The sequence below is a fragment of the Octopus sinensis genome, linkage group LG16 (assembly GCF_006345805.1).
Source record: "Octopus sinensis linkage group LG16, ASM634580v1, whole genome shotgun sequence".
Taxonomy (NCBI): Eukaryota; Metazoa; Mollusca; class Cephalopoda; order Octopoda; family Octopodidae; genus Octopus; species Octopus sinensis.
Window position 1 is genome coordinate 36,357,563 of NC_043012.1, and position 18,413 is coordinate 36,375,975.

General features: G+C 39.5%; 1 protein-coding gene across 1 annotated transcript in view; it reads right to left on the reverse strand.

Moving 5' to 3' along the window:
* Positions 1 to 5,270: 5,270 nt before the first annotated feature.
* The window catches only part of LOC115220437 (UDP-xylose and UDP-N-acetylglucosamine transporter), a 66,264-nt gene continuing 53,121 nt past the window's right edge, over positions 5,271 to 18,413 (reverse strand). The window contains exons 7-10 of the mRNA XM_029790565.2: positions 14,750 to 14,859; positions 11,947 to 12,022; positions 7,521 to 7,593; positions 5,271 to 5,689 (exon numbers count right to left, since the gene is read on the reverse strand). Coding sequence (XP_029646425.1) covers positions 5,452 to 5,689; positions 7,521 to 7,593; positions 11,947 to 12,022; positions 14,750 to 14,859 — 497 coding nt within the window. The 3' untranslated portion in view covers positions 5,271 to 5,451. The remainder of the gene's footprint in view (positions 5,690 to 7,520; positions 7,594 to 11,946; positions 12,023 to 14,749; positions 14,860 to 18,413) is intronic.

Here is an 18,413-nt window from a genome sequence, read left to right on the forward strand (position 1 = left end):
TTTCAATGATTTGGTTGATTTTTTTTTTTTTTTTTACATATATCTGGTTGATTTATTTAGGCATAGTCTATCAAGGACTACATTATCTACTGTGTCCTTTTTTTCAAAATGTTTCATAGGATTATATTGGTTAATCTGTGCTAAAGGCCAGATCTTTTCTTTCTGGTTTAACTAGGAACACAGTGAAAGCCTGAAATAACTTTGTGTTTAATCACAAACGTGTCAAGATAACTGCCTTCTTTTGACTCAGCACAGAGATTCTCCATTTTAAGAGAGAAGAAAATATGTTATGATGTTGATGCTTTCCTTGGTAGCATGAATTTCAGGTTCTTTAGAATTGAAACTATATCATAGGTTCTTTGAAACTTTTATTTCATCTCACACATAGCTTTACTGTAGTTAGAGAATCCTTTCTCACTAAGTTTTGAGTGCAAAACTACCCACCTTTCCCCTCAATTGAGAGGTGCTAGTTTTATGAGTTTGTGGGTGCTGGTGCCACATGCAGAGCACCCCATACTGGTGTTGCATAAAACTCCTCCAGTACACTCTGTAAACTTTGTTGCATTAGGCAGGGCATCCAGCCATGGCAACCATGTCAGAACAGACAGTGGAACCTGGTATAGCTCTCTCTCTCTCTGGCTGGCCAGCTCCTTATCAAACCGTCCAACCCATGCCAGCAAAGCAAACGGACATTCAGTGATGGAATGCATTTTATTGCAAGCGTTTAGGTTTAATCACTGGGTTAAAGTTTATTTCTGTCTTCTAGTCTTTGAGTGTTGAGTCAGGAGCATTGATCTTTGACCTGTGACTAAATTAATGTGAAACAAATAGGCTTTTTGAAGGTATAGCAAGAAGACAAGACAATGCCATCATCCCGTTTTCAAACTAGACTCTATATTGCCTCGTATTGTGTAGGTAAGGCAGATTATTTCATGTATGTCTGCTTACCTGGGATTAAGTAGTATCACCCTTGTGTCTCATGTGATTCGGTTGGATTTGCAGTTCGTGTGTTTCCAGGTTCAATCACACCCCTCAACACTTTGTGCAGCTACCATGGCCGAACTTTGGTAAGCGGAACATTGTGCAAAAGCCTGTCATATCTATATTCTTTGGGTCTGTTATTCTTTTACATTGCTTCAGTCATTTGGCTGTGGCCATGCTGGGGCACCGCTTTAAAGGGTTTTAGTCGAACAAATCGACCCTAAGACTTATTCTTTGTAAGTAAGCCTAGTACTTGTTTTATCGGTCTCTTTTGCCGAAATGCTAAGTTACGGCGACATAAACACACCAGCATCGGTTGCAATTTCCGCCTACAAAATCCACTCAGCCCGAGTAAATAGTAGAAGACACTTGCCCAACGTGCCACACAGTGGGACTGAACCCAGGACCATGTAGTTGGGAAGCAAGCTTTTCACCACACAGCTACGCCTTACGCATTAAAAAATTTAGCGAAAACCACAATTTAAGATAAAGTACTTAATATTTTGTGTGTGTATTCGTCAGCTGCGAGAATTGGTAGATTGAAATAAAAATGTGCAATTCTTGTCTCACTGAGTTGTCTCCCCTTAGACCATTGTCCTTGACATTTCGTCTCCTAAACGACAGAGAAGATACTGCGATCGGCAATATTGACTAAAACCCCTTCAGAATTGATTCTCTGCCATGACCCCTAGACCAATGACTGTAACCAGCAAAAGAAGAAAGAAATCTACCTGTTTTGCAGCATGTCTGTAAGAGCTGTCCTGTTCCGTGCAGCCTTACCAAAAGATGTCCCTCCATTCAAGTCTCAGACGAAAGTTTTCTATTTTTAAACTCGGTCACCCGATGGGTCAAGTTGACCTTTCGGCTGCTGGGGCGAGGATAACAGCATGAGCCTAGTAGACGGGTCTACTGTAGTAATTGGTACCACCCTCTGGAGTAAAGTAGGGAGAAATTATATTTGGTTACTAGAGACAATAGGGGAGGGGGGTGAGGTGTTTTAATTAAAACTAATTTTCAGAAAATATTTAATTCCTATGTTAGTTGTTTCAGTCAGTTTGACTACGGCTATGCTGGAGCACCACCTTTAGTCAAAGAAATCGACTCCAGGACTTATTCTTTGTAACCCTTATACTTGTTCTATTGGTCTCTATTTGCTGAACCACTAAGTTATGGGGACGTAAACACACCAACACCAGTTGTCAAGCGATGTTGGGGGGACAAATACACAAATCGTCTACCAAATCCACTCTCAAGCTTTTGGTCAGCCCAAGGCTATAGTTGAAGACACTTGCCCAAGGTGCCATGCAGTGGGACTGAACCCAGAACCATGTGGTTGGGAAGCAAGGTTCTTGCCACACAGCCACTCCTGTGCCTATGTAAACCATCTGTTGATATTAGCGGTCAAAATTCCATAATTCTTTCTACAATAGGCACAAGGTTTGAAATCTTTTAGAGGATGGGGTGGGGGCTAGTTAATTACATCAACCCCAAGTACTCAACTGGTACTTATAAATCCTGAAAGGATGAAAGGCAAAGTTAACCTTGGTGGGATTTGAACCTGGAACCTAGTGGCACATGAAATGCTGCTAATCATTTTACCCAGTGCTAACAATTCTACCTGCTCAATGCCGTAATAATAATTTCTGTTTTAGGCACAAGGCCTGAAATTTTAAGGGAGTCTAGTCACTTACATCATCCACCAATACTCAACTGGTTCTTATTTCATCGATCCTGATAAGATGAAAGGCAAAGTCCATCTTTGTGGCATTTAAACTCAGATGTAAAGACAGACAATAATGACACCAAGTGTTTTTGTCTGAGGTGAGGCTGACAGTTCTGCCAGCTCATTGCCTTTTCAACATTTCATAATAATGAAATGACTTTTGTACAAATAGTCTTTTAATAGTGACCACCCTGTTGGCAGTAATTTATTTTAATGATATATTTAATGTTGCACAGGCATGGCCCTGTGGTTAAGACCTTTGCTTCCCGACCACAGTTTCAGGGTCAATCTCACTGCAAGGAACCTTGGGCGAGTGTCTTCTATGATAGCCCCAAGCTAGTGTAGAAACCTTGTGACTAGATTTGGTACATGGTAACTGAAAGAGGCCCCCGTCATGTTTGTACTGCTAGGGTTTCCTTGTTTTGACATCGTGTGATAGTTGTAAATGAGTGTCACTGTCATACAAGCAGTGTCGTTTGTCTCCAATCTGCTATGAAAACATGTCTGACCATGGAGAATTTTAGCTTGCTTGGAAACAAATGAGGATCGGGATAAGGGCCTGCACCCATTAAAAAAAAAAAAAACTGCCTCATCAAATTCTATGTGGCCCATGCAGGCATAGGAAAATAGAAGTTAAAAACAAGTGGAGACTTAGTGGTCAGGATGTTGACTCACAATCGTAAGATTGTGGTTTCAATTCCTGAACTGGGCGACACATTGTGTTCTTGAACAAAACACTTCTTTACACGTTGCTCCAGTCCACTCAGCTGGCAAAAATAAGGAATCCTGTGACAGACTAGTGTCCCGTCCAGTGGTGGGGGAAAGAAATATGAAACTGGCCCCGATGTGTCTATATTGATTGAAGAAGGAACTTTACTCTTTTCACTTTGAAAGAAAATGTGAGCAACAGTTAAAAGAAAGAGAAAGACTGGTCTACGAGACGACAGATATCAAACGAGTGTCCTTACTTGGGAAGAACTGCAGAATAGCAAGCATCACCAATAACCTGGAGGTCACAGCTGCAACTGGCTCCATCAACTTCAAACAATAAAACCTCTATGGTGACTTGTTTATTAGGACAAAAACCAATAAACAACAATGTTATCTCCAAAGGAAATTTCCTCTTAGCTCTTATTTCCAACTTCATCCGGACCAATCCTAAATTTCTTCCTTAAAATGTTTCCTTGTGTTTTGTTTTCCTTAACATCAGCCACTAACTCCGAAATCAGTGGTTCTCCTTTTCTTTTAACCTATGGACCCCTTTAATTCCTATTTTACTCTGCTGGACGATCCATAGCCATTTGATGTATATCAGAAAAATCCTGTTATGTTTTTATGATTCGAGGAATTTTTTAAAAAAATTGAAATATTTTGTGCATTGTAAAAATATAACCAATTTATTGCAGATGAATTTTAACAAAATCTTGCCTGGACCCTGGTTGAGACCCATTATTTTAAACTGTCAATTTTTCTAACATAAGCACCAGGTTGCAAATTTGAGGGAGACTGGCATCCGTGCTAGCAGGGTGCAAAGAGCACCATACGAGCGTGATCACTAACAGAGCGGCTAACCGGCTTCCATGCCAGTGGAACTTAAAAGGCACCATTCAAGCATGATCGTTACCAGCGTCACCTTATTGGCATTTGTGCCCCGTGTTAGTAGGGTGCCAAGAGCACCATCCAAGCGTGATTGTTGCTAGAGCAGCCAACTGGCTTCCATGCTGGTGACACCATTCGAGCATGATCGTTACCAACGTCGCCTTACTGGCACCTGTGCTGGTAGCATGTGTAAAAAGATTCGAGTGAGGTCGTTGCCAGTACCGCCTGATTGGCCCCCCCATGCTGGTGGCACATAAAAAGCACCCACTACACTCTCAGAGTGGTTGGCGTTAGGAAGGGCATCCAGCTGTAGAAACTCTGCCAAATCAAGATTGGAGCCTGGTGCAGCCATCTGGTTCACCAGTCCTTGGTCAAAATCGTCCAACCCATGCTAGCATGGAAAGCAGACATTAAACGATGATGGTTCCCAGGTTCAGTCCCACTGTGTGGCACCTTGGGCATCCAGTCATAGAAAATCTGCCAAAACAAACAACTGGAACTTGGTGTAGCTCTCCAGTTTCTGTCAAACTACCCAATCCATCCAAGCAAAGATAGAAAATGGATACTAAATGATGATTTACATTAAGGGTGCACAGGCATGGCTGTGTGGTAAGAAGCTTGCTTCCCAACCACATGGTTCCAGGTTCAGTTTCACTGTATGGCACCTTGGGCAAGTGTCTACTATAGCTTCACCTCAACCACAGCCTGGTGAGCAGAATGTGTGAATGGAAACTGAAAGGAGACCCTCGTGTGTATGTGTTCCTTGCCACCACTTGGTAACTGGTGTCGGTGTGTTTACGTTCCTGTAACTTAGCGGTTTGGCAAAAGAGACCTGTAGAACAAGTACCAGGCTTAAAAAGTTTGACTAAAAGTGCTCCAGCATGGCTGCAGTCTGAGTGAAAAAGTAAAAGATAAACACAATATTTAATATTTTAATTCATTTAAAAATAACAATTCAAAACTTCAATTTTTTCCCCCCAGAGTTATTCAACAAAAAAAATGGTCTATTCAAACTTTTTTTTTCTTTTTCGTATATATATAAATATTTAAAAGTTGAGGTAAAGAAATTAAATGGATTAATGGATTGCCGCTTTGAAAGCTTGAACAGCAGCGAGGGCAGCTAGGTCTTCGTGGACGATTTGTGTGGGTTACTGTATCTTCTTTTTGGGTCTAAACACGCTAAGGATCTGTTGTAAGACTTCTGTGAAGACTAGAGTACCACCAAACACCAAGGTCGCACCGAGCCAATGCAGTGTAGTGAAGGGGTTCTGAAAGTACCAAATGCTGAAAAGGAGACTTGCAAATTTCCTCAGTGTTACGACTAGAGTCACTGTGAGAGAAGTACATTCTGTGGTGAGAATGAACACACTACGGATGCATACATATCTGGGGAAAAAGGATAAGGAAAAATAGATGGGGTTTTTTTTTTGGTTTTTTTTTTTTTTACATGTTTTTTTTTGTTTGTCCCCCCTATCCTCCATCATTGTGTATCAACTTGTGTTTTGGCCCTACATCTTACATACACAGCAACAGTTCTAACCCAACAATTTTTGTTGTTTTGATGTAGTTTTAATAGCTGGATGCCCTTCACTTATTACCAACTACAGGACGTATTTCATCTTGTCACTCTGACAGGACTAAAAGCTCTTATCTGCCCTGTATTGACATTAGTAATAACAGGTTTCAACAGAATTTGAAATTAGAATCTGTTTATTTCTGAAAAGAAGCTGCAAGAAATGCTGTTTAGCATTTTGCCCAATAATACTGATTCTACCAGCTCACTGCCATAATAAATCCTTTCTCCTAATGGCATAAGGCTTGAAATTTTGGTGGTGGGGTGACTGGTCAATTACATCAACCCCAGTACTTTACTGGTATTTTATTTCATCAACCCACGGATGAATGAAAAGCAAAGTTGACCTTAATGGGATTTGAACACACAATGTTAAGATCTGGAATAAGTAACACAAGGCATTTTGCCCAACTTAATTCTTTCTAGGTTAGGCACAATACCTGAATTTTGGGGGTCGGGGGGTTAGTTGATTACATCAACCTGCCCCCTATTTATTTTATTGATCCCAAAAAGATGAAAGGCAAAGCTGACCTCAGCAGAATTTGAACTCAGACTGTAATGGCAGACAAAATGCTTAGCTGCAGTTTGTCTGGTATGCTGACAATTCAGTCAGCTTGTTACCTTGCCTTAATAATAATCCTTTCTACTATAGGCACAAGGCCTAAAATTTTGGGAGAAGGGACCAGTTGATAACATTGACCCCAGTGTGTAACTGGTAATTAATTTATTTGAACTCAGAACGTGAAAACAGACGAAATATCATTAAGCATTTCACCTAGTGTGCTAACAAATAATAATGATAATCCTTTCTACTAAAGACACAGGGCCTGAAATATTGTGGGAGGGGATAAGTTGATTACGTCGACACCAGTGCGTAACTGGTACTTAATTTATCAACCCAGAAAGGATGAAAGGCAAAGTCACCCTTGGCAGAATTTGAACTTAGAATATAAAGATGAACAAAATACTTCAAAGCATTTCGCCTGGCGTGCTAACAATTCTACCAGCTCGCCCCCTTAATAACAATAATAATAAAAATAATTAGTAGGAGGTGAATGTTGTGGTATTGTTTTGTATAGTTTTCAATCTGTGCTTCTACAGAAACCTTATTCAATGGATTAACATGATCTACATGGACATACTGTGCAAAATTCCTATTACTGGAATAATCCAGCTCACTTAGATCTAATCCTTAGAAACCTGTTAATATAAATTTTTGTATTGAGTGGGCAAGATGTTCAGGTCAGTCTGCTGTTATTAATTAGAGACAGGAGACTCATCTTAACTAATTGAGATTATTAACTAATGTAACACAAATCATTGAAGTTAATTAGTAATCAATGTAATACACTTAATTGAGATTAATTACAAGAAAATCAATTTTGGTTAATTACTAATCTAATATATTAAATGCTATTAAGGTTAATTGCTAACTAGTGTAACATATGAAGTTGTTACTAAAGCACTGTGATTAGATGGGATTAAGTATATGGATGAGAGAGAGAGTTTGATAAAGGACTGAGTGAGTGAGGGAGGGTTGTATGTGGTGGGTCTCCTTCCAACCCATGCCAGCATGGAAAAACATGTAAAACAAATGAATGAAAATGGTGATGAGTGGGCTTTGATGGTTGAAGAAAAGGATACTGTGTCAAAACATTTCCCAGCAAAAACAACCACATTTTGGGGATGCCGAAATTCAAAACGGAAACAAGTTGATCTGTGGGAAAGGAAGAAAGAAAAAGGTAAGTTTAGGAATGACATTGGTTTAAGGAGGCTCAAAGCGTTTTCGATGCTCCCGACGATACTTTAGGCGGTGCACTCGTACCCACTGCACCTGAGCCTAATTTAGTGTCTTTCAGGAGGAAATTAAATATTTAAAAAAAAAAACATGAATTTACAAATGTCTGTTGCTTTTAAGTTAGCAATGATTTAACAGATCTATGATCAGAGGCGTTCCAGATATGGCCATCCTGTCTTTTTGTGTATCCAACACTATACTGTCCAATAGATAATCTTTTTCAAGTAAGATACAATTTGAGGGATTTAGCTATATATTTTATCCAGTCAAGCTCCCTCATTTTCATAAAATGTCTTAATTGTAAACTGTTTAATTCAAATAAGATGCCAAAGTTATTCTACATTCTTTACTGTTATCAGTAATTGGACTGTGGCCAAACTGGGACACCACATTCAGGGGTTTCACTCACATTAACCCCAGGAGTTAATGATTTGATTAACAGCCATCAATAAAATGTTTGACAAAGGGACGTAACTCAACTCACCAGTTGACATTGTCAAGCGCGGGGGAGGGGATGGACGCACACACAGTAGTGTTCCTAGATTGGGTGGTGGATTTCTATCATTTTATGATGAGCATTCGTTTGATCAACTGAATTAATGTGTAATAGTGGTGGCAGCGTATTCCACAGACATCTTTTTATCTTTTCAGCCATGCTGGAAAATCACCTTGGAGAATTTCTAGTTGAATGAACCAACCTAGTACTTTCTTTTTGTTTTTGTTAAGCCTAGCACGTACTCTGTTGACCTATTTTACCAAACCGCTAAGTTATGAGGGAGGATGTAAACACACTAACACCAGTTGTCAAGCGGTAAGGCCGGGGACACACACAACGTGCTTCTTTCAGTTTTCATCTACCAAAGTCAACCCAAGGCTATAGTAGAAGATATTTGGCCAAAGTGCTACACAGTGGGACTGAACCTGGAAGTGTCCATTTTCTATGCTGGCATGGATGGATTAGACATTTCAACAGGGACTGTAGAGCTACACCAGGTTCCAGTTGTCTGTTTTGGCAGGTTTTCTATGACTGGTTCCTCTTCCTAATGCCAACCACTTTACCGAATGGACTGGGTGCATTTTATGTGGTGCCAGCACAGGTGCTTTAAATGTGCTTTTAAAATCAAATTGACCGACTGGTGTGACAAAGCTGCACCTGTTGTATTACAGGTACAATTCTTTGCCAGCCTTTGTCTACCCAAGTCCACAACCAAAGTATGGTTCAACTTGAGACTATCGTAATGTGACAATTGCCTGAGATACCATACAATGGAATTGAACCTGGAGCCATGTGGTTGTGAAGCATACCCCCCCAACCATTCAATGTACTGCACCTCTACATTAAATGCATATTTGCTAATTAAATTTTCTTTCCTTCCTTTATTAACTAAATTATAAATTGGTGCAAACATGGCTGTGTGGTTAAGAAGCTTGTTTTATAATCCTGTAGTTTAGGGTTCGGTCCCATAGTGCAGCACCTTGGGCACGTGGCTTCTACTGTAGCTTAGGGACAACCAATGCTTTAGGAGTGAATTCTCTGTGCATTTGTTGGTTTGTTTGCATTCCCATAACTAAGCGTTTCAGCCAAAGAGACGAACACAATAGTATGAGACTGAAAAAAAGTAAGTACTATGGTTAATTTGTTTAACTAAACCTTTTAAGGTGGTGCCCCAGCATGGCCGCTGTCCAATGAGCGAAACTAGTAAAAGGTGAGTAGCCAAGAGGAAAGTCTTGGTTAATTCTGGTTAAGAAAGGCGAAGGGCCATGGAGTGAATCACTTCTTTGATAACTATCATGACATTTCAAATCATTCTACTGTAACAGGTTTTACAGTTCTATATTTAAGAGATGAGGAATTATGTACATTAGACAGATATTAGTTCTCATCTTGTTTGTTGTTAACACAACATTTTGGCTGATATACCCTCCAGCCTTCATCAGGTGTCTTGGGGAAATTTCGAACCTGGGTTCTCATTCCTAAGGTATTTTTCGATATTATTATTCAGGTCACTGCCTAGAATCGAACTCAGAATCTTGGGGTTAGTAGCCTGAGGGCATAGTGGTTAAGAGCACGGGCTACTAAACCCCAAGATTCCAAGTTCAATTCCAGGCAGTGACCTAAATAATAATATAATAAAATACCTTAGTAATGAGAACCCAGGTTTTAAATTTCCCCAAGACACCTGATGAAGGCTGGAGGGTATATCAGCCTAAACGTTGTGTTAATAACAAACAAGATGAGGACAAATATCTGTCAAATGTAAATAATGTAACAGGTTTAACCAAGTGTGAAGAGGAAATGTATATTTAAAAAAAACCCCAATAAGTACAAATGAAACTTAAACCGTTGATATAAAGCATAGGATCCAGTATCAAGTGATGTAGCATAGGATTTTAGCCCCTTCTTTTGATCTGCAGTTGTTTGTGTTTCATCTAGCTTCTTGTATATCACAATGTTGCCAGGAGCCGAGAGTATTGAATATTATCTGAGCATGACAAAGGAGATCATTCTTGGCCACTAATATCTGAGATGCTGAAGGAGCTTTTATGTAGTCACTTGATCTGCTAGAAATAACAAACAAATCTCTCTCAAACTACACTCTACATTAGTCCTCAACCAGGGTCCACCTAAAATTTATGTGCAATAAATTGGTTAAATCTCTAAAATGCACAAAATATTTTAGTATTAGGAATGGTATGAAAAAAAATACTATTTAATCCTAAAAATATAGGACTTTTAAAAAGGCTGAATGGCTACTGGGCGTCCGGTAGAATTAAATAGGGATCCACAGGTAAAAAATGGTTGAAAACCACTACTCTACATCTTTAACCCTTTTGATACCAACCCAGCTGAAACTGGTTTTGGCTCTGTGATACAAATGTCTTGTTTTCATAAGTTTTGAATTAAAATCTTCCACCAAACCTTAGTCACAATTTATGTTCCTCACACTAGCTTAATGATAACCAAGTTATTCTTTGTTATATTTAAAATAATTGAAAGAAACACACGGGCATGTAGCCGAAGATACACCAAAGCCTGGATGAAAGACAGGATGGTCATGTGTGGAATACCTCTGCTCAGTTAAAGCTGATTAACAATCTAGTCTACAGAATTATTTTTGCTGAAACCTTACACCTTCTTTTATTCGTCACACACCTTAAGTCTGATGTCACAATCTGCCGAAAACAAGTCACAGATCATCTGGGAATATTTTCTTTAGATAAACTGGCAACTTATCCCAAGTGGGGATTTATCTCTTATCCTAAACCAAACCAAACATCAGCCTCTACTAGTGTTGCTGTAATCAGGTAAGGTCAGGGATTGTACAGTGTTTTGCTTAGGGCCCAGCACAGTGCTTCTGTCAGGAAATGAACTCTTAACCAACAGAGAGAATCTAACAATATTTACTTCACCATTGCATTACACAACAACGTTTTCAATTCCAGGCACAGGGCCTGAAACGTTTAAGAGAAGGGGGCAGGTAAGTTACATCAACCCCATTGCTTAACTGGTATTTATTTTATTGGCCCCGAAAAGATGAAAGACAAAATCAATCTTGGTGGAATTTGAACTCAGCACATAAAAAACTGAAAGAAATGCCACAGAGCACTTTGTCTGCCATGCTAACAATTCTGGTAGAAGGCCAGTAATTCTGAGAGGAAGGAAGAAGTCGATTATACCTACTCCCAGTACTTGACTGGTACCAAGGATGAAAGGCATAATTGACATCCATGGAGTTTGAGCTAGAAGAAGGGCCACTAAGCAAACAATTCTGCCACCTCACTGCCTAATAATAATCCTTTGTAATTTTGGCACAAGGAGGGAGAATAAGTCAATTACATTGATTCCCAGTACCCAACTGGTGCCTTTTTTATTGACCCTGAAAGGATAAATGGTAAGGTCAACCATTGCAGCATTTGAACCTAAAGACAAACGAAATCCCACTCAGCTTTTTATCCAATGTGCTGACAATTCCACCAGCTCACTTCCTAACATTACTAAGGTTTTCAAATTTGGGCACAAGGCCAGCAATTTCAAGGGAGTTGAATGGGGGGGGGGATTACATCACCCTCAGTGCTGGACTGGTAATCATTTTATCAACCCTGAAAGATGAAAGACAAAGTTGACCTCTGCAGAATTTGAACTCAGAAAGTAACAACAGACAAAATGCCACTCAGCATTTTCCCCGTCACGCTGCCTTAATGGTAACCTTGGCAATAAAGTGCAAACTTAAGTGAACAAATACTGAAAGGTTTTTGAAACACTTCACTTACCAGACTGTGAAAACAGGATTACATGTTTGTAAATATCTGGAGCAAGCAGTAAAAAGCCCGGCAGTGGGAGAGCATGCTGAAATGAGAAAAAGAAACCATCAGGGAATTGTCCACAGCCCCTATGTAAACTGAATGCCCTTCCTCACCCTCAATCACAGCTATAAATTCAATTTCTGTTAAGATTAATATGACTGGTTTGGTCATGTAAAACTCAGGATTGTTGAAGAGAAAAAGATTTTATAGACATCTGCGTGTTTTATTAAAGCCATCGTCTCTCGTAGGAAATAGCTGTGAGGCACAATTGAAACTGTGTTTACTGGAGCAGGAGTAGAAACAAGAGACAAGATTTAATAGTGAAGAGATACTTTCTATGAAATAAGAAAAACCTGTTTATTCAGGTCACTGCAATGAAAACACCTGAAACACAATCTTAGAGATTTCAAGGTTTTAAGAATATTCATCATCATCTCTTTAACATCCACATTTCTATGCATGCATGGGTCAGACAAAATTTGTTGAGGTGGCCACATCTGGATGTTCTTCCTGTCACCAACACTTACCTGTCTCCAAGGAAGGTAATGTTCCTCCATGACCAGACATGCTTCTGCAGAAGATTGGAAAGGACGGACACAGCTTTCATACAACCATTACACGATGCCAAGTCAAAGTGAGACAGTAACACATACATACAATTGACAGGCTTCTTTTAGTTTCCATCTACTAAATCCACTCTCAAAGCTTTGATTGGCCCAGCACCATAGTAGAAGATACTTACCCAAAGTGCCATGCAATGGGACTGAACCCTGGACCATGTGGCTGGGAAGCAAACTACATGCCACACCACACTTCATACCATTCTAATTTAAGCACAAGGCCAGCAATTTTGAGGCCAAGGACCTAGTTGATGCCAATGAACTCAGTACATGACAGGTATTTTAGTTTATTGACCCAGGAGGGATGAAAGACAGAGTTGATTTTAAAGGAAATTGAATTTTATACTGAGGTCAACTTTATTTTTTAACCCCTCTCACACCAGGACTGATGGTCAGTTAAATCAACTGATCCCCTCTTAAATCTCAAGCTTTGGACCAAAGTTTGAAACTATTATTATTATTATTATTAAGGTGGCCAGCTGGCAGAATCATTAGCACGCTGAGTGAAATGCTTAGTGGTATTTTGTCTGCCGCTACGTTCTGAGTTCAAATTCTGCCGAGGTCAACTTTGCCTTTCATCCTTTCGGGGTCGATTAAATAAGTACTAGTTATGCATTGGGGTTGATATAATCGACTTAATCCATTTGTCCTCTGTGTTTAACCCCTTGTGGGTAGTAAAGAAATAGGTATTTCACCAGTTGCTATGTTCTGAGTTCAAATTCCGCCAAGGTTGGCTTTGCATTTTGATCCTTTTGGGAGTCAATAAAAATAAGTACCAGTTGAGTACTGGGGTCGATGTAATCGACTAATCCTCTCCCACTAAATTTGGGGCCTTGTGCTTCCAGTAGAAAGGATTATTATTATTAAGGAAGCAAGGTGGCAGAATCGTTAGAATGCTGGACGAAATGCTTAGGGGTATTTCGCAGTCAACTTTATCTTCCATCCTTTTGGGGTCAATAAAATAAGTACCAGTTGAACACTGGGGTCGATGTAATCGACTCATCCCCACCTCCCACAAGCTGCCCTTGTGGCAAAAATTTGAAATCATCATCGTCGTTTAACATTCGCTTTCTATGCTAGCATGGGTTGGACGATTTTGACTGAGGGCTGGCAAACCGGATGGCTGCACCAGGCTCCAATCTTGATCTGGCAGAAATAATTATCATTATTATTATTATTATTAGAGCAGTGAGCCAACAGAATAGTAAACATACAAGACAAAATGCTTAGCAGATTTTTTTGTCAGTTTTTACATTCTGGTTTCAAATTCCACAAGGGTTGACGTTGCCTTTCAGGACTGCTAAAATAAATACCAGTGGGGTACTGGGGGGTTGATGTAATTGACTAGCTCCCTCCCCACACAATTTCAGGCCTTGTGCCAATAGTAGAAAGGACAGCTATTTGCCAAACAATAGATTGGCAACATCATTAGAGCTTTGCAGTGTTTGCTCCTGTTCTTTGCTCTAATGCTTGGTATGGCCAACGTACCTGGGCCAGGTACTCGACACTGCTTCCTTCAGTGTAGCAGACTGATATTTTAACATCCCATTTCAGTGGTTGGTAGTGCAGTGCCTTTGAATAACGCATTTATCAATGGTTGACTTACTTCACTCGTATGCCCAATTGTAGAACCCAGTTACCACTGAGAAATAACTTATCACAACACACTCTCATCATCCTTGTCATTTTAGTGTCCATTTTCCAACACCTGCAGGGTTCAGACAGAATTCATTGAGGCGGGTCCTTTTTAGGGCAAGATGCCCTTTGTGTTGCCAACTCACACCTGTTCACAGGTAAAGTAATATTTCCCCATGAACAGACAGGTTTGTCACAGAAGATCAAAAAATGAATGACACCACTTGTATAACAGTGAGGTTTGTTTACAACAATCACAAGACAAGGATACACACACACACATGACAGGCTTCTTTCAGTTTCCAACTTCCAAATCCACTCACAAGGCAGTTGTGCAAAGTGAGCGCCACATTGTAGGACTGAACCCTAAACCACATGGCTGGGAAGCACACTTGTTAACCACACAGCCAAGCCTGGACCTAAATATAGATAAACAATTGCAGTAAAAAAAGCATTCTAAGAAGCAAAATCACTTTGGAAACCTAAATTTGAGATCAAAGTTAAAATTAACTTACATTGAAGAATAATGCTTCTGAAGGATGTTTACCAAACTTCTTATAAATAACTTCTTGGAAGATTCCCATTCTGGCCGACATAAATAGAGCAAACAACAACATAAAAATTCCTGAAAAAAAAAATGAAAGACAAAAATGTTTAGAGAAATTCTTGCAATTCCAGATTTAATTTTTCTTTTTGCACAGTTTTTGTTAGAAATAACACAGATACACACTTAGAGAAGAGAGCTGGACATTTAAGGGGAAGGGCAGTTGCAGTTGCTTGAGATTTTTTTAAAAATTTGTAATTATTTTGTTAACCTTACAAGACTGAACAACTAAACAAGGGTAGGATTTGAACACAGGACTACAGATCATTCCGTCAGTAACTCTCGAGAAAGTCAACTCATGTTCTGTCAGTGATCCAAATATTTTTATGAAGTTTTTCAGATCCATTCTAGTTGACACTATCTTCTATTCTTTACTTGATTCAGTCATTAGATCAAGGCCATGCTGGGGCACCACCTTGAAGAATTGTTGATTGAATACATTGACCCCTGCACTTTTTTTAAAACTATTTTTTAAGCCTGGTAATTATTCTATCAGTCTCTTTGCCAAACCACTAAGTTACAGGGATGTAAACACACCAACACCAATTGTCAAGTAGTGGTGGGAGACACATACACAACAGGCTTCTTTCAGTTTCCATCTACCAAATCCATTCACAAGGCTTTGGTTGGCTTGAGGCTATAGTAGAAGACACTTGCCAAAGGTGCCACACAGTGGGACTGAACCCAGAACCATGTGGTTGGGAAGCAAGCTTTTTATCACACAACTATGCCTGCACTTATCAAGATGTTTTCTAATCTCACTTCAACACACAAACATATATTACTATATTCTCTGAGTCAGCACCAAATCTTTTGCCTTCATTTTACCGACATATCCATTGTATGGGGCCAATTACCAGTGAAGTAAGCAAGATGATATACTGACAGTTTATCCGAGAATGGATCTGTCTCATAGCATGAAACCAGAGCCAGGCAACAAATGCTGGGGATGCCTCAAAGATTAGGAAAAAAGTTTGCTACAAAACAAATTAAATCTTAGCTTCAAGTGATTTCAAAGTCCCCACCTGCCTCCATTGTTGTTGTCAAATAAGTAGGACCGGGGTTGTGCAGAGTCCGGTTTAAGGCACAGCACAGTGCTAGTGTCCAGACGTGAACTCTCAATGCATCAACAGAAAATCTAACACATTATTTACTTTATCATGAAAAAGAGTATGCATGGCCTAGCGTTTAGGGTGTTCAGCTGGCAATAATAAGGCTGTGAATTCAATTCCTGGGCCAGGCCACACATTGTATCCTTGAGCAAGATGCTTCATTTCACATTGCTTGGTTGTAAATGAGTGCACTGGCCAAGTCCTGATACAGCTCTTTCTGTCTGTCTGTCTCTCTCTCCCACAAACTGTCACTAGCTGTGCCACTGGGTCATGGGTGGCTGGACTAACAGGGGTGCCTATATTTGCTCACAACTACACAGACCCCAAAAACAATCGGCCAATCATGGTACGTGTTATAAAGCAGTATTTGGCTCATAAGTGACAGCCAGCTGTACTTCACCATTAACATCAGCAATGCACAAACTATTTCTGAATAATTCGCTTACCAATCCCACCGTGGCATTCAAACCGGCCATATCCAGCCCAGATATTCTACATGTTTTATGTTCAAACTGACCAGGTCAACCCTCTCACACCTACTCTATAAAGTCAGTCTAAAAGTAAACAACCACATTGTTGAAATTTCAAAGCTACGAGATAATACAAGATGGAGGTGTCTCAAGAAACTGTAAATTCAAAGTGATGTGAATAAATAAGTGTTAAATTTGACAGAGTAACCCAAATGCTAAAGGATTAAATGCAATGTATTACAGTGAGCCTCTGCTGTGACAAACCAATACCCTGGCACTTTGGTCAGTGTCCTAGAAGCAGTGCTCTCTGTATTATGTTAATAATAAAATGGACAACAGCATAATGTTAAGACAATTTTAATTAATTAAACTTACAACTACATAGTAGTCAGTACTCCTCACCAAACTGCTATACTGATCAACAACTGACTATCAGAGACAACAAGGCCCTGTAGTACGTGGTCGATAAGGTTGCAAGAAATAGTAAACGAAACCTCTCTCAAACCGTCCTCTGTTATCTTTAAAAAGAAAAAAAATGGACATTTTGAATAATGTATATTTAAAAAGCTCTGCTGGAAGAGGGCTGACTTGGGTTACACAACATAGCCTCATCTATCAGTTTACCTGTAAACCAATGTGACTATTGTAACCTAAATCTATGAACAAACATTTTTTGGTGCATGAAATTGAAAAAAATGAAAAGGTATAAATTCAAGTCTGGCTTGGTTAGTGTAAAGCTCTCTTGTATCACCCCATGCTGTCTCAAGACAGGAAGACTTCAGTGAACAACATCATAACCATCATTTTACATTCATTTTCAATGCTGGCATGGGTTAGGAGGGTCATCACAGTTTGAGTTCTTACCCAAAGCTTATTGCCTTCCTGAGCTGGTCAGGGGACCATAACTTGCTTGTATGTTTCCCTTTTTGGCTTTATTCCTACAATGCCCTTCCTGACATCAACCATTTTACAGATTATATTTGGTATATTTTTCTGTGGCATCAAATGTAGTTTAAGGTTTAATAATAAAAAAAAAACGTGTTGGTCATGGCCGGAACACCTTTGATCATGCAACTGGTCAATCAGGGCTGACCTATGGCTAAACAGCAACATCATAGACCAGGAGTAGTGCAGGAATACTTTCCGATGCTGCTGTGTACTGCATTCTCCAACACATTTCAAACAATACATGATGGTGATGCTGATGATGATGATGATGATGACGTCGATGATGAAGTAATTGTTTTCAAATTTATGCTTCCCTGGTGTTAAAAATAGAGACACACCTACATAGACTCTGTAGTTAGTTAATTAGGCAGGTATTTGGGGTGGGGTGAGGGGAGGGAGAATGGTAGAGTTCAGTGATAGGAACTGCTTAGAGAGAAGAAAAAAAGAAACTGAACTACTGCACACAAACAGAAGCTGTTCGTTCTTATTGATGGAACATAAAAACAGAATTAGACTAACTCCAACAGAGACATTGTATGGCTTTGGGTATTTCCCTCGTTAATGAAGACAATCATTAATTACACGCAGACATTTCGGTAACAACAACAACAGCAGCAGCAGCAGTATTATCGACAACAGGAACAATAGTAACAAGAAGAACAGTAATTGTAGTAACACTAAAAACAACAGGAACAATAACAACATCATACGAAACAAGCGTATCGTCAGCAGCAGCAAAAATTGGAAGCAGAATCGTTATCAACAACAACAAAGAAAACAAGAGAAGCAACGTATAAAACAGCAGCAAAAACAACAACAACAATGAGGTGAAGCTGCAATAAATTATTTTCAGTAATCAATTTGTTCTTTTAATGGGCTATTTAGAGAATAAATAGTAAATAATTGAGTCATCATCATCATCATCATTTAACATCCCTGTTCCATGCTGGCATGGGTTGGATGAGTCAACAGGATGAACTGGAGGCCTGCATTGAGTTCCAAAGTCTGCTTTGGCAATGGCTTCTATGGTTAGATGTCCTTCTTA